The sequence below is a fragment of the Eucalyptus grandis genome, chromosome 11 (genome assembly GCF_016545825.1).
Source record: "Eucalyptus grandis isolate ANBG69807.140 chromosome 11, ASM1654582v1, whole genome shotgun sequence".
NCBI lineage: Eukaryota > Viridiplantae > Streptophyta > Magnoliopsida > Myrtales > Myrtaceae > Eucalyptus > Eucalyptus grandis.
The window spans coordinates 4,851,107-4,866,957 of NC_052622.1; the positions used below are offsets into that span (position 1 = coordinate 4,851,107).

Below are 15,851 nucleotides of genomic sequence, written 5' to 3' on the forward strand. Positions count from 1 at the left end.
GCATTGGCTTTGGAAAAGAACAGTTACCGTTCTAAGGCAATAGGATATGAGATCCTTGGACATGACAAAAATTCATCGGCTACAAAACAATTCGTGTACAGGTGATGCCCTCTCTTCTCTGTGTTGTGCTCTTGGTCGAATCAAAGGATGTCTGCAATTGTTTGCGTCATCATGCGCTTTCGCGGAATTGCGTGTTCTTTGCTACTTGCAAGTTCTTGAAGGTGAAAAATAGAAAGGAGCAATAATTTCGTTGCTTGTTGAATAAATCCACTGATTTGTTCTTCATGGGTATAAACAAATGTCGAAATGGAAAAAATTTCTCCTTCTTGTCTGCAATGATTGCTTATATTTCTGCGACGCTCAAATAGATTAAAATCATAATGCAATAATCTATAGAAATGTAATTATCACATACTGAAATACCATGAGAATTCATGTACAACTAGAGTAGAACATAGGCTAGCATAAGGACTCATTGAATGCACAGGTATCTTTTTTGGTTTTGCACTCTGTTGACTAAAGATCTGAGAGGCTAACCATAGCAAGTTATGAGCTGCCCTGCTGGGCTAAAGATGAAGAGCACATCAACGTGTTTTTCATATCCTCATCACCACTCACCACAAGGTCCCGCTCAACTCAAAGTTCTGGAAAAAAAAAAAAGAAGACAAAAAGCGCCATTAGCTCTACGCCTCTCATCATCTCCATCCATCCTTCATTCTGCTACCGGGAAACGCACTGTGCAGTGTGCACAGAGCTGTAATCGACTGCTCTCTCTCTCTTCTCTCTCGCTCGAGCTGATGTTGACGAGCCCTCGGCCTCCCGCTTTCTTTCTCCACTCGCAGCGCTCCGCCACGTTCTCTTCCCCCAAGTCGTCCCCTTTGCTGGCTTCGAGTGAACCGTCCGGAATCGGATTGAGGGCGCCATCGCTTCACGTGCAATGCCGCCGCGTCATCTCGTCACCTAATGTCGAGTTCGAACCGGGTGAGTGGCTCTCGGAGACAATTCATCAAACGGTTGATATCCTTGAACGCAATTTGAAATATTTGATCGGACTCCTCGTTAAAAGTCTTGACTTTTCAGGGGCGTTGGATGTGTTATTTCAAGAACTCGGGCTCAACGAGAAAGAGACCGAATCTCTCTTGACCAGGGACCCGGATTTGAGGCTGAAGTCTATCCGTTCGTTGCGGGCTCGCGTCGCCTCTTTGAAATCTGTCGGAATCAGTGGCCTTGAGCTCTGCCATTTGGTTGCGAAATGCCCTTCTGTGTTGGCAGCAGGTGAAATCGATCCCTTTATACTCTTCGTGCGCGACAAATTAGATGGAAAGGTTGACCCGATGCAGCTTAAGCGTCTCTTTATGTCAACTGAGCCGCGATTCTTGGCTGGATTTGAGGAAAAAGTTAATTTGCTGATTGACAGTGGGATTCCTAGAGAAAAGATTGTTCATGTTCTTGACAATGTGAATTTAACGAAGGCTTTGTCTCTTAAGCCGTTTGAAGAAATTGAAAGGCTCCTTAATTTCTTGAGCCGCTATGGTGGGGTTGATTTGATTGTGAGGCATCCCCCCATTCTTAACTTCGATATGGATACCCAATTGATTCCGAGAGTGGAGTTTCTTCTAGAACTTAGCGGAGGAGATGAGGATGCAACGGGGGCAGTGTTGCGCAAACTGCCTACCTTTTGAAATACCGTGTGGAACACTTGGAAAGCCATGTAGAGTTCTTGAGGTCATTTGCGGGATTAGATGATCAAGAAATATTCAGGATCATTCTTGTGTTTCCTAACATTGTGAGCGCGAGTAGGGAGAGGAAATTGCATCCCAGAATTAGTTTTCTCAAAGAATGTGGACTCAACTCCAATGAGATTTTCAAGTTCTTGACAAAAGCCCCTTTGTTTTTGGGTCTATCTTTTGAGGGGAACATTGCTTATAAGCTGGGTTTTTTGGTGAAGATTGGTTACAAGTACAGAACGAAGGAATTCGCGGTTGCAATAGGCGCTGTGACTAGGACAAGTTGTGAGAATATGCAGAAGGTGATTGAGCTCTTCTTGAGTTATGGGTTTTCTTGCGAAGACGTGCTTCTCATGAGTAAGAAGCATCCTCAAATACTTCAATACAATCCTGATTCTCTGGCAGAGAAAGTGGAATATTTGGTGGGGGAGATGGGACGCGACCTTGATGAGCTATTGGATTTCCCTGCATTTCTTGGTTACAAACTCGACAGTAGAATCAAGCATAGGTATGAGGTGAAGAAGAAGATTATAGGTGAAGGGATGTCAATCAACAAGCTGCTTAATGTTTCGTCTGAGAGATTTGCAAAGAAGAAGGTAGAAAAGTTGGTGCACAAAGCCTAAAAATTAGGGGTTGCTCAATTTCATCAGCAGAAGTTCATGGCAAAATTGATGGAAATTGCATAGTTACTGAGTATTCTCAAAGCTTCATCAGTTGAAGGCTTTTGGTTTTTTCAGGCGAAATTCTAGCTTGACTTCCTTAGGTGAAGAAAGAAAGTCATATATTTCATCCCTAAACCTGCAAAGCCATTATTAAGTTTGAAGAAAATGGTCGATACCCAGTTGAATGAAATGACTGAGTATGCTCCATATTAAGGTTAAAGCAAGAAGAAAAGTGGCTGATCTTTGTATTTGTGTAACCATCAATTACAAAGGAATCCACCTTGAGTCGATAGCAATGTTTCCTTGGTTGCTCCCACGTTTTCTGTTCTTAGTCCTGAAATCTTGAAAAAGTGATCTGACGTTGAAAATAATCCTGTCAGTGTGCATGAATCAAGACATCGTTACCTTTGTTATGCAATTCAGATAGATTTTCTAACTGTGATGGTCAGAATCAATAAGTCAACATGATTGCAAGGCATCTATGATCAGGAGAGTCATTTCACTACAACATATAATTGAGTGTTAATTCTGTTCTCTCCAGTCTGTTCTTTTATTAAATTACATTCCATGAAATATTACGATTGTGAGTTCAGGATTACCTCACAGGACATTTTGATCATCAACAGAACCGAGGATCTATTATCCTCGAGATCTGCAAAGGTGTGGCATTTATGCATAAAAGGTGCCATTGGCAACTCCATTCTTTCTCTCATGCAACGTAAGTTGACACAGGTTCGGCTTTGGAATGTCGAATTCCAAGACATCTTAAGATGTAGGCATAATGCTTTGATGGTGGAATATAACCATGGCAAGGTAAGAATTCCTATATCTGCGATATTGCAATGGTCATTGAGTTATGCAAACTCATCATATTCAGGTCTGCACATTGATTATTCTTAGCGCATAGCCTCATTTTACTGTGTTTCTTAAGTATTAACCTATGTTTGGGAATCCTCAATTTCGTTTCTGCATATTATAGATAAATGTCACTGCAGAAGAAATAAGAACAAAATTTTCCGATGCATGGTGATGTGGTTTCATGGTATTGTCAAAATTGATGTACTATGTCGTGACATGATGAAATACTAATTTTCAAAAAATTTGAATATCATGTGACAGTGAATTGGGGGAAAAATGAAAAATTTGCTTCACCCACCTCCTTGTTCCTCTTTCCTCCCTCTTCCAAACAAAGATCAAAAGATCATGTCCCGCTCATGTGTGAAAGTTAAAAATAACCGTATATCTTTCTTGATGTTTCCAGATAACAGATGGGGTGTGTGAATCCTCCTATGCCCATTTAATGAGTCATTATACTGCCCTATTTTCTACTCTTAACCATATAAGAATTTTTATCGTACTTCGATCTGCGATAGTTATATTTCTCAGAGATTATTGAATTGTAATTTTAATCCTTTTTTTTTTGTTGGAAAAAAATTAGCCTTCATTACTTATAAGTAAAAACTGAATCAAAAGAAATATGGGCTCTGAACATAAAAGGTTCCACAAGGTTTGAGGAGGCTTAGAGATCCAATTACATGGTAAAATCTTAAGATGTTGGGCTTTAATAACCCAGTCCATTATGCAGTTGGCCTCCCTTGCGCAATGTACTAGTTTGATTTTAATCTATTTGAGTGCCCAAAAGCATAAGAAATCATCGCGGACAAGAATAGATTGTTGGACTTGTCTAACAAGCGATGGAGTTATTGTCGCATTCAAAAGAATAGAGGAGTGGACGCATGTAACACGGTTTTGGTGGTTGCCGTGTCAAAACTGATATAGGATAAGAAGTTTCGAGGCAAGCTGGTTTTTATTTTTGATTTTGTTCCTCGAAGCTGTAAATCAATTTTCCTACGGTCATGACTCGTGCGGTGAAGAAAGAAGATGGAGAAGAAGAAGGGCGGAGGCAAAAGATGAAGAAGAAAATGAGAAGAAAGACCGTGTGTCAGAGGGGAATTAATGGGGGAGAGAGGGATTTGTTTGTTGACGGGGTGTGGAACGAACAATTGCGGGGAGAAAAAGTGGAAGGAAGGGGAGAGAGAGAGAGGAGAAAGAAAATCCCCCGTCACAATTTCCAAGATGCGTTCTATATATGGGTGGTTGAACTTTGATTTGGGTCCACCTCTTTAATTTCTGGACTTTCCATGCATTTGTTCAGTTTACTGACTTGGGCTTCTCTTTATAGGACGGCGCGACTCCAATTCTCTAATCAAGCAAGATTCATCCGATCCTTCTTCATTCGCTTCATATTGTGCCTCCACCCACATCAAACAATTCTTCACCAATTTCTCCTTTCCCAAAAGTCGAAAAGAGTCATGTTAATGCTCTCAACTCCATGAGTATCTATCAAGTGTTGCTGCTCATTCTTGTTCTATTTTTGGCTATGACTAGCAATGTCGAGCCGAGTGATTGACAATGTACGTCATCTTGTGGTGATATTCACAATATAAGATATCCGTTTCGATTGAGGAGCGATCCAAAGAGGTGTGGTGACTCGAAGTATAAGCTGACTTGTGAAGATAATCACACTATTCTACACTTCCGTGATGGTCGATACTATGTGCAATCTATCAATTATTCCACCCACCAAATCAGATTAATCGACAACGGGTTGCAAAAGGATAATTGCTCGTCTCTCCCCAGTCATTCACGGGCTTCATGGGCGCTGTACAATTCTAAGGTCTTTTCTGATCCAAACAACCCATACTACATGGCCCGCGGTGGTCTATTGATCATTGTGAATTGCTCAAAGCCAGTTAGCTCTCTACTCTACATTGCCACCGCTCCATGTATTGAGGGGTCGAACTCTTTCAACACATCATCGAATTGGAACTTGTATGCTTTGATCAATCCAAAAGCATTAGATGTCAAGGATTTTTGCACCATTAGTAGATGGACATGGGTATCAATTGATTTTGGGGATAAAGAGCAAATTAATAGTAGCTCCTACAACTATGAGCGCATCCATAACATCATGGCCGATGGATTTGATGTCTACTTTGGTCAAACTTTTCGAAATGCAATTTGGAAGCCAACTTTCTTTTGCTTCTTTGATTTCTATAGCATCTACAAAGGCCATCAGGGTTGCAGATCCTTTCTCTACACTGGTGGTAAGCATCGGTTAACAATGAAATTTTACCGCAATTTTGCATGATTTTGGATGCTCTTTCACTTGCTACTTTATCTTCTTAATTGGAAAATGAAAGAAATATTTAAAATCCAAGAAAATATTGACAGAATTTACACGTTATAGTATCAACATTTGCGTATTTGAAAGGTTTTAGGAGCTTTGCGTTACATTTTAAAATCGAAATATAGGAGTTGTTAGATTCGCCAAAATGTAAACAAGTGACTGTAGCAGACATCCCGAAAAGACCCATTATCAGCTGCACATACACATGTGCCTGGATTGTTCGAACGGCTATATGACTAGTTTTTCGTTGGTATATGGTTTAGATTTTCTCATTTTCTTAATTCGTTCCTTAATTAGTCACTTAACTAATAATTCAAGAGACGCTTGTTAATAAAGTTCTTAAAAAACTATATTCATGTATCAATATGAGGAAGAAAATTATTAATTAAAAATGAAAATCACTTTCTCTATGATTGTTCACTGCTAACAAAGAAATGGAGTTTCTTTTACCAGCTATTATCTATGGGAAATGACGCTTATTATTTCCATTTATGTGAAAATGCACGTATCCCACTTCTCATATTCTTTAGGACAAAATTCAACTTATACAGTGTATCTTGCTACTATGATTCCTAGTGATTTTTGTTTTCCAAACTATATTTCTTCAATTCCTTTTTCAGATAATTCCTTCCTTTCACAGGTGTCAACTTTTTGCATTTTGGACAACTATAGAGTTTACAGCCTTACTAGGTAAGCTACAGTGATCCGTTCTTAAAATAATTTTAAAAAGAACTTATTCTAACCTATCAAAATTTTCCTTAGTGTTTTTCTGTGCAGCGAAATTTGTAATCGGGATGCCATTTGTCGTGATATTTTTGATCTACAAGTATAGAAGAAGGCACTTAGCAATGGATAAGAATGTCGAAGAATTCTTGCAAGCTCATAGCCACTTTTTTCCCATAAGGTATTCTTACTTGAACATCAAGAAGATCACTAGAAATTTTAAGCACAAACTAGGTGAAGGAGGGTATGGTTCCGTGTACAAAGGAACGCTCAAAAGCGGAAATGAAGTAGCCATAAAGATTTTGAAGCAATCCAAGGCCCATGGCCAAGATTTTATTAGTGAAGTGGCTACTATTGGAAGAATTCACCATATTAATGTAGTGCAACTCATCGGTTTTTGCTTTGAAGGCTCGAAACAAGCTCTCGTGTATGATCTCATGACAAATGGGTCTCTAGATAAGCACATTTTTGCTAAGGAAGGTGATGAGTTTCTTGATTACATGAAAATATATGAGATCGCTCTTGGGATCGCGAGGGGGATTGAATATTTACATCAGGGGTGTGACATGCAAATACTACACTTCGATATCAAACCTCATAATATTCTTTTAGATAAGAATTTTATTCCGAAAGTTTCTGACTTTGGACTTGCGAAACTTTATCCCACGGATCATAGCATAGTTTCATTAACTGCTGCAAGAGGAACCTTGGGATATATGGCACCCGAGTTGTTTTACAAAAGCATTGGTGGCGTATCTTATAAAGCGGATGTCTACAGCTTTGGAATGTTGCTCATGGAAATGACAAGTAGAAGGAATAATATAAATGCAAATGTAGAACACTCAAGCCAAATTTATTTTCCGTTGTGGGTGTATGACCAATTTGGTGAAGGTACAAGTCTTGAAATGGAAGAAGTTGTGGAAGAGGAAAGGAAGGTGATAAAAAAAATGATAATAGTTGCACTTTGGTGCATACAATTAAACCCTGACCATCGCCCTCCAATGAACAAAGTCCTAGAAATGCTAGAAGGAGATATCGGTAAACTTCATATGCCTCCAAAACCGCTTATGTACCCACCAGATGTGTCAGTTAACAATGACAAATTCGAGATGGAACTAGAAATACTCTCTACTTCACCCCGTGCTTCGGTAATTTCAACTAGTTCTCCTTTTAGAGATAACAATGTTGTTTAGAGAAGCTTGTGCTGTTTCATTGGAAAAGCTTTGTATGTTTGCCCACAATCTAGTATTATGTTGGTAGGGAGTTGAGCTAGTTTATCTTGACCCTAATTACTTTGAGATTGTCTTCTTTTGGCTCTTATATTAATGTTGTGTTATTGTACATATAGTTTTACTTTCTTGCACCTTCATGAGGACAAAAAATTTGTCAAAAAGCCAGGACAAAAACAGAGGAGGAAGGTGATGGCCATTGTGAATTGTCCTCCCTCGTTACGTGATTTTGGATAATGCCAATGAAAAAACTAACGATAACCCAGGATCTTACTCCTATATGCTCCAGTGCCACCGTATGATTTCTCGATATAGAAAATAACTGATTTGGACTATAAATTCATTATCAAAGAAAACATATATGTATACATTTTGTAGAGTGGACGCCATCTATCTATGCTAAAAAAATTTTAAAGTGGAAAAGAAATAACCTTGAATGAAACCACTCAATGAAGCTTATTTTTGAAAGAACTCATAATCCTTTTTAAAGTTGACATGAAATTATCAACAAGTAATAATATCTAAAGATTACAATTTTCTCTTAGATCACTCAATTAAGGTGATTTCAATAAATGAAAATTCATCTATACCGATATTGGCCATGGAGGGAAGGGGAGAAGGAGAGGCAACCTCTACCCGCCAAAAAAATTAACAAAATTTTCAATTACGAATTTGAAGTAGGCCTTTTTTTATTTATTTATAAAAAATGAGGGAAATGAAGTTTGTTTTAAATAAGAACTTTGAGTAACCATCGTAATTGCAAATGAGTAAACTGATGATTTTACCTCTAGATTTATGATGAATGGGTGTATGAACTAGAGGATCGTTACCTTGGAGAACAATCGCTGAACAATTTTTGACCAAAATTTCCCCCGTTACCACAAGGCTGTCCGCCGAAAACAAATCGCTCCTTATACCTTTGAAGTTTTAACCCACAAGCTCTATCCCCAGTTGGAAGAGCAGGAGCGTCGATTACATTAAGGAGTTTGTTGACACTTAAATTTTACGATTTTATTTAGGATTTAATCGTGTACAAAATTAGGAATTACTCGCTAAAAAAAAAAAAAGAAAAAAAAGAAAAACAAAACAACAAAAAATAGAAAAACAAAAAAAAAAAACGCCTTCAAGTCGAGTCGGGCCGGATCTGGCATTGGCCCGGCCCACCGCCCGCTTCTCTTTCCCCTGCGCGGCCCAGGCCCGTTTCCCTTTCGGCCTGGCCCACGCCAGCCTTCTCCCTCCTCCAACTCGCGCGCGCAAACCTGCAAAAAAGGGAAAAAGGCAGCAGAGGTCAGAGCAGAGAGGGGCAGAGGGGGGCATCGGGCAAGGAAAAAGCAGAACGGGAAGAACAGAAAAAGGGGGAGAACAGAAGCACGGTGGGAGAGAACGGAGAGAGCAGAGAAGGGGGGACCGAAGAGACGGAGAGAGCTTGAGCGAGAGAGGTGCTCGAGAGTGAGAGCTGTAGCGAGAGAAGTACTTGAGAGAGGGTAGAGAGCCAAAGAGAGGCTCGACCGTGCACGGAATCCGGCTCCCCGACGCCCTTCTTCCGGAACTGTGAGAAACCGAGAGAGCTGAGGAGGAGCTGAGAGGAACCAGAGAGAAACCGAGAGGAAGGGAGAGCGAGAGCGGAGAGGACGACCCGAAGGGAGAGAGAGAGCTCGAAGGAAAGCTTCGCCATCGTCAGTCGTCCGCCCGAGAGCCGCCGTCCGCCACCGCGCCCCACCCGAACCAGGTAAGTCCCCTGGGCTTTTGTGTGTGCTCTCTTTCTCGGGTACACCAGACCGGAGCTCGTGGCCGTTCAGTTCACGCGAGCTCCGGCCTGCATCGCCTTACTTTTTGTTTCTGATGTCTTGTTTGTCGTGTGTCGAAGATCCCGTTATGGTTCGAGCTTCGTTGAGCCAAAAACCCCTCGTTATAGTAGCGTGCCTCATGTGTTTGACAAAATGTCCCAGAGAGAACTGAGAAGCAACCGGATTGAATCTCGGTTTGGTTCGTGCTTGCTCTTATATACGTCGGACCGTGCCTGCCTTTGATGTTTCCATTGCGATTTCATACGATTTTCGTGGAGCAATGTGTATTCGAGCTGCTTGTGGTGTTTGGCATACAACTGCAGTAGTGGAAGTCATGGTTGGTAGTCCTACTTTCGGTAAATGCTCATTCAAAAACTGCAGTAGTGACAAATGGATGTGATCGGTGGGCGGTTTAATTTTTTTGTAAACTGATTTCCTTTTTTTTTAAATGTAAATATTCAAGTTTAATGAAATTCAAGTGTTTAATGATAAGTTGATGATGGTTGCTTGGTCAATCACTTGCTATTTTATGATGAGGTGGTAATGATGATTATTAACACAATCACTTGGCCAAATGCTTGCTGTGATCATAGATGTTTCATATACTCTTGTTGGCCAAATGCTTGCGGTTAGAATTGTTGGAAAGCCATAAGCTATACTGTTGTTAGCATTTTCAATCATCTTTTGGCTCTCACATGTTCAGTTAACAAATTATGCCTGGTTTTGATTTCTCCTTTCCCGGAGTTCTGTCTTTGTGCTTGTATTAAGGGGAATATTCGATAGTACCATTGAGAAAGAGTGATTTCTATACATCCATCAGCACGAAAAGCCATTTGAGAAAGAACTGCTCACACTTTGCAATAGAATAAAGGTGGATATGTATATAATGGAGCACTCTGGGTAATAACAGAGTTCAAAACAACTGAACAAGAGCTCAGGATCCTCTAGTTCATGTCATTACAAGTTTACAAGGGAGCTTCTGGTATATTCAGATTTTGTTTCCAGGAATCAAATTTCAATTGATAGGCACAAGCCTGTTCCCTTCTCTTCAATCTTTTCTGCTTCTATTTTCCAGGGGCTTACTATAGACCAAATTGAAGCGACAACTACAGAGAGTTAAAAACCGGGCAAGCTTTTTCGATAAAGACCGTTAGCCATCATCTCGTTGCTGCTTATCTCCATCAAAGTCATCGTTTCTCTGGAAAATCGAATGTGCCCCACGTTACTTCAGCTGAATTCCAGCAATAAACGGTGGGTTCTGCTTTGCCACCTGAATTTTGTGCCCTTCTCTTTCAACTTGGAAAGCAACGGGTAGAAATCTGAGAACTGGCATGAGTGAACCTGATCTTCGTCCAATTTCGAAACTCCTTCTAGGGCAAAGCAGTGCTGGAGATAGGTGTGTTCATTTTAAGTATCTTTGCCTGGATTATCCACAGTTGTGAGAATATGATCTTTCAAATATTCGGGGAAAGTCGCTGGTGATGAAGAAGACTACACCTCTGTGAACAGGGTTTTCATGGACCGCATAGCTCACTTCCTCTTGATTTGGTGAATCTGGAATTTCACTCCCTCGCAGACTGGGAACGCATAAATTCCTCAAAGAAACCTGCAAAATATCAAACTGTCATGACTGCTATATAAACGAGCATTACAATTTACAATTGACTGCTATACCCGCATGCATGATTCGCCACTTTTTCGTGCAATGAGGTTTTGACGCTTAAAATTTTCCTTTTCCAGTGGTTTCGGACTTGTGGATGCATTCTTTTGTTCTCTTTTTGAGAGAGAGAACCTTAGAAATTATCGTCTTAACTACCGAAGAACACTAGTGGCATCCAGTCAGGTATAGCCTTCTCAAGGATTTCAAGCACTGGAGTCCTGGAGCATCCCCTGCTTTCTCGCAATTCACCGTGTTCAGCTCCTCCAAGTTCTCCAATTCAGACAGATCAGAGACCGTCTCCGTTGCCATGCAGTCTGCAATATTAAACTCTACCAAACTCAATGGAAGAGGCCGAAGAGACTCGAGCTCCTTAAATTTGTTAAGCCTCATGAAAACGATGTTTTCCAATTTTCCTATCAATTCTGGAAGCTCTGCGACATCATAATGGACCATGGTAGTTAGAGGCACCTCGAAATTCTAGGTCACCAACAAATTCAGGAAGTTCAGTCAGGGAGATGCACTTCATAATACTCAACAATTCAAGTTTCCTTCCTCAATGACCGCACCGAATCAGGTAGGTCCTCTGTTCCAGTATCATTAAGTGTGAGTTCTTTGAGAGAAGCCATCATTCCCACAAGGGATCCACGATCAACAAAGAACGAAAGCGCACGAAATTCTAACAAATCAGAACACTTGCGCCGGTTTTTGGACGTGTGAAAACTACCTCGCCAACAACATTGCCCTACTTCCACACCTACACTGTCGACCCTCCATTTCCAATCGAGTGAATCGAGCAAACCCGAAGAATCAGAAGTAGAGTCGAAGAATCGTAGCCTCTTTAAGCTCCTTAGATGTAATCGAACGCTTCTTCATCCAGCTGAGGAGGATGGAGCTTCCGAGGAAGAACTTGAAAGGGGTGAGAAGCGATTCGTTATGGGCGGGACAGACCTGAGGGCGGGAAAATTTTGGATGAAATTTGTTTAGCAATTGTTCTTCAAGATGACGATCTAGAGTAAAGTCAATTTATATATATATATATAAATAATTGCCCCTGTTTTAGTCTTTGGAAACAGTTGCCATGCCAACATTTAACAAGAAAGTGAGTTCAAATCATTAGTTGAGATTAAATTGGTTACCTCATGACTTTATTTAAAACAAGGTTCAATCTAGATTTTTTGGGAAAATTCTAAATAAGGACATAGAGTGGATCAATTTTCTCAAATAAGGACCTGAAATGAACTTTGTATCAAATAAAGACCTGAAGTAAACTCATTGTCTCGAATAAGGATCTAAAGTAAATTTTATGTCAAATAAAGACCCAAAATAATCAACTTAATCTCTATTGAGGACCTTAGCTCACCGGTGAGCATTTTCCGGCGATTAAACTAGGGGCAATTTTGTCATAAATTTATTATTAGAAAAAAAAAAGGAAAATTCTAAATTAATTAAGTTTAGGTTATCATGTTGATGCTTATGTTTCCTTCTTTCTTTTCCCTTGCCGCTCTTCAACCAAATCGCTGCTTGATCATCATTGCAACGTGATTCTCGTCGCTCCTTGCCCTGCTCAATTCTCGTCGCTTCTCACCTGCTCCTTGCAAGCATCAGTCTATTGTTCACCATCGTCTCTTCTTTCTATCGGTAGCCTCTTGTAAATTTTGTCAAGACGGCTCCCTGTGCTGGTAAGCTCGGCAGAGTCGCGGAGGCGATGGCCATGGGAATCTGCATCGCGCACAAAACGCTACCTTGGGGCACAGAACGCTCCCTTGGGGCCGTACTGTCTCTCCTCTCTTCTTTGTTGCGGTCCCACTCCCGGTTCTTGCTCAGGGGTCGCCGGGACTCGTTTGCTCTAGGTCAGAGCCGAGATGGTTCCAAGGTCTCTGCTTTTCTTTCGATACAATCTCTGTTATGAGAAATTCCGTCTGGCTGTTTGTTTTCGCTGTACTTGTAGCTTATTGGATCGCTAACAGGTCAGTGTTTTGTGTTTTTGTGCATAAAGTCCGTGTCTGTGTGTGTGTGTGTGTGTGTTCGGCACTGGCACTTAGGTGTTTGCTGAGTTATCATCTCATAGTTTCCGTTGTTGTGCTTTCGCCATTGCAACTTTGGTGGAAATTGTTGCTAGTTCACTCGTGTGCACGCGTATTGTAGTTTTGTGGCGATTTGTGGCCTGGAAATTTTAGGATGACAGGACAGTGCGGTTCTTGCTGTGCTGTTGGATTTGAGGTTCTCGGGGCGACGTAGATGTATGTGGGAGGAAATTGCGTATCTACGTACTCTTTTTCGTATCCACACTGCAAGTTGGCTTGTGCAATCTTTGAGTGAAATGCTAGAGTATTCAAAGTATTTTAGGCAGGCAGGAAAACTTTTGAGGACAGGCTTTGGAGCAGTCATCCCCGTGGATTGGTAATTAAGTTGTTTCTTTTTGTTAACTATAACCTAGCTGCTTTGCTAGTCAAGCAAAAAAAGAAAATAAGAAAATTTTGAAGGGACCTAATAAGAGAAGGAAAATCTGGATGACCGGAGGTAGGGATGATATTGCTAAGACACCGGGGTTTGCAATTGATTCGTAATATTATAGATGAAATCAAAACTCCGGCTGTCTGTCTGTGGTGATTAGTTATGAATTCAACAAGTATTGGCTGATTTCTCGTTAAATATGGTGAGACATGCTCTCTAGAAGGTTGGGTGGAGATTCACATTCATCCAAGTTTGAAGCAAACTGCTAAAGGACTAACTCTTGTGCACGAGGAATTTAATTTCCTTTGATAGGTTTCTATCTGTTTTGAGGATGTTCTGTGGATAATGCATTGTCCTATTTGGAGATGGTTACTTGATATGGCTTGCTTTTTAAAATTTTGTCTCTATTAACCCTAAAGCACCACTTAATACTATCAAAACAAAGTTTTTACATTGAGCTCGAAACTTATTCATACTAATGAACCAAATCCCTCAAATCCTTCATTTCTCTGGTTTTTATGAAATAATTTGTGACGTTCACATAAAAAAAAAAAAAAAAATTGAACCTAATTCAACTGTCCTATATTTTGTGGTGATTTAATATTCATTGATAAATGATAAGCAACTATCTTCTCATCACTTATCAGGGTTCTTTATTTTTATGAGTTCAGGCTTATGTGATGCAAGACGATGGATTGATCTCAATGCTACTGTGAGAGAAGTTGTTTACTACACAGCTCAACTACATTTGCCAAACTCCATAACAGTATCTGAGAAGAGGAAATGGCAAAAATGGCAATAAGGGCAATGGGACTGCAAATGCCATGGACATAAAAATTTGAGGTTGAGGGACCAAAGGACTAAGTGATGGTCAAAAGAGAAGAGTTAGCATTTGCCCGAAGCTTGTCACCTGCTTGGAGCTTCTCTTCCTTAACGAAACCAACCAGTGGACTCAACCATCCTATTATGTCGTGAGCAGAATAACCATCTTTGACCAAAGAGATGGAACCCAAAGAACTATAATTGCATCAATTCATTAGCTCAGTAGTGGAGTCTTTCAACTTTTATTGGGTGCTTTAGATTGGTTGAAGAAGATGATGGGATGTGATAACTACATATGATCAGTAGGAGTTTGTTTTGTAAATTCAATTGTTTCTTCTCTTTCTTGTAGTGTTGTGCGTGTTATATGTGCACATATTAAAGTTGTAAACTCATATTTTGTTATCTCTTTTTGTAATGGAAATATTGAAGTTCAATTAACTCAAGTGTTCAATGATGAATTAATGGTGATGCTTTTTGGTACTACAAGCTGTATTTGGTTTCATTTGAGTCGGATATTCTATTTTTGTTGTGTATAGAGCTCAAGCTTTGATAGAGCCCATTGACGTTCCATATTTTTCTTCGGCCTATACTATAGTGCATTTTAATTGGGTGTGTACTTAGACTGCTGTGTTCGTTGTTCTTCGCAGGTCATTTTTTTATGCTATTGTTTTATATTTTCCTTTTTCTCATTGGATTGATAAGCTCATGTAGATTTGTTGTGAGTACCACCATATTACAATGAAGTGCGGGGACATTCCATAGCAAAGTAAATAGCACTAGATAAACTTGAATTGAGACATCACAACACAAGAAATCTTTTCGACAAAATTTATCTACACATATTTTAAGATGCTTCCAAAATAGATCCATCCATATCAACCAACAGTAAAACAAAAAGAGTTTGTGTTTATTGGTCTTGTTGCACTTGTGTATCTCCAAAAAAGCTGCTCATCTTTGACCACTTAAAAGTTGAGGTCCTTGCATCATTCTCTTTACCTGCACTTGAAACACAAAATAAATCATCAGTTAAAATAAAGTCAAGTATAAGTAAGAACAGTTTTATGACCAAGTCAAGCATAAATAACTACCTTTATCTTCTCTCTTCCCATAGATAATATTGAGCTTGAAATTGTGCCAAAAATTGACGCAAGCAATTCCTTGATCTCAAGTTAACATGTTGGGTCTGAGGGAGTGCTTTCTACCACATCTTGTGAACATGAGGCAACCATAAAATCTATTGGGGCTGATGCTGCTGCTACTAATTCTACTGTTGGATTCTTACAATGATACCTGTTATGGCCTAAACCACCACATTTTCCACAAGTAATTGTGGTATTTTGTCTCTTCAACTTTGTCCCCATCGGCTCTTGCACAACTTTTTTCTTTCTTGTCTTCAAATTTCTATCAGTTGTTTCATTCACTGATTTTGTTCTTTGTTTCTTCTTTCTGCCTACTTGCTTGGGCACATCTGGTGGGAGTAATGGCTCTCTAGCAGGCCACGTGTCTTTAGAATCTACAACATGCACAACATGGCTATATATTTGCATGAATGTTTTCTTACTAAAACTTGTGTGAACCCACTTTTCAGGTTCTTCCC

At 40.0% G+C, this 15,851-nt stretch overlaps 1 protein-coding gene and 1 pseudogene across 1 annotated transcript; both read left to right on the plus strand.

The window, feature by feature from the left end:
* The first annotated feature begins 646 nt into the window (after nucleotides 1–646).
* LOC104424554 lies at nucleotides 647–2,703 on the plus strand (annotated as a pseudogene).
* A 3,670-nt stretch (nucleotides 2,704–6,373) lies between these two features.
* Nucleotides 6,374–7,523, plus strand: LOC104424558 (rust resistance kinase Lr10). Its single transcript, XM_039304702.1, has 2 exons — nucleotides 6,374–6,483; nucleotides 6,517–7,523. Exons 1-2 carry the CDS (start codon nucleotides 6,374–6,376, stop codon nucleotides 7,493–7,495), a joined length of 1,089 nt encoding a protein of 362 aa, XP_039160636.1. The 3' UTR covers nucleotides 7,496–7,523.
* Nucleotides 7,524–15,851: the final 8,328 nt, after the last annotated feature.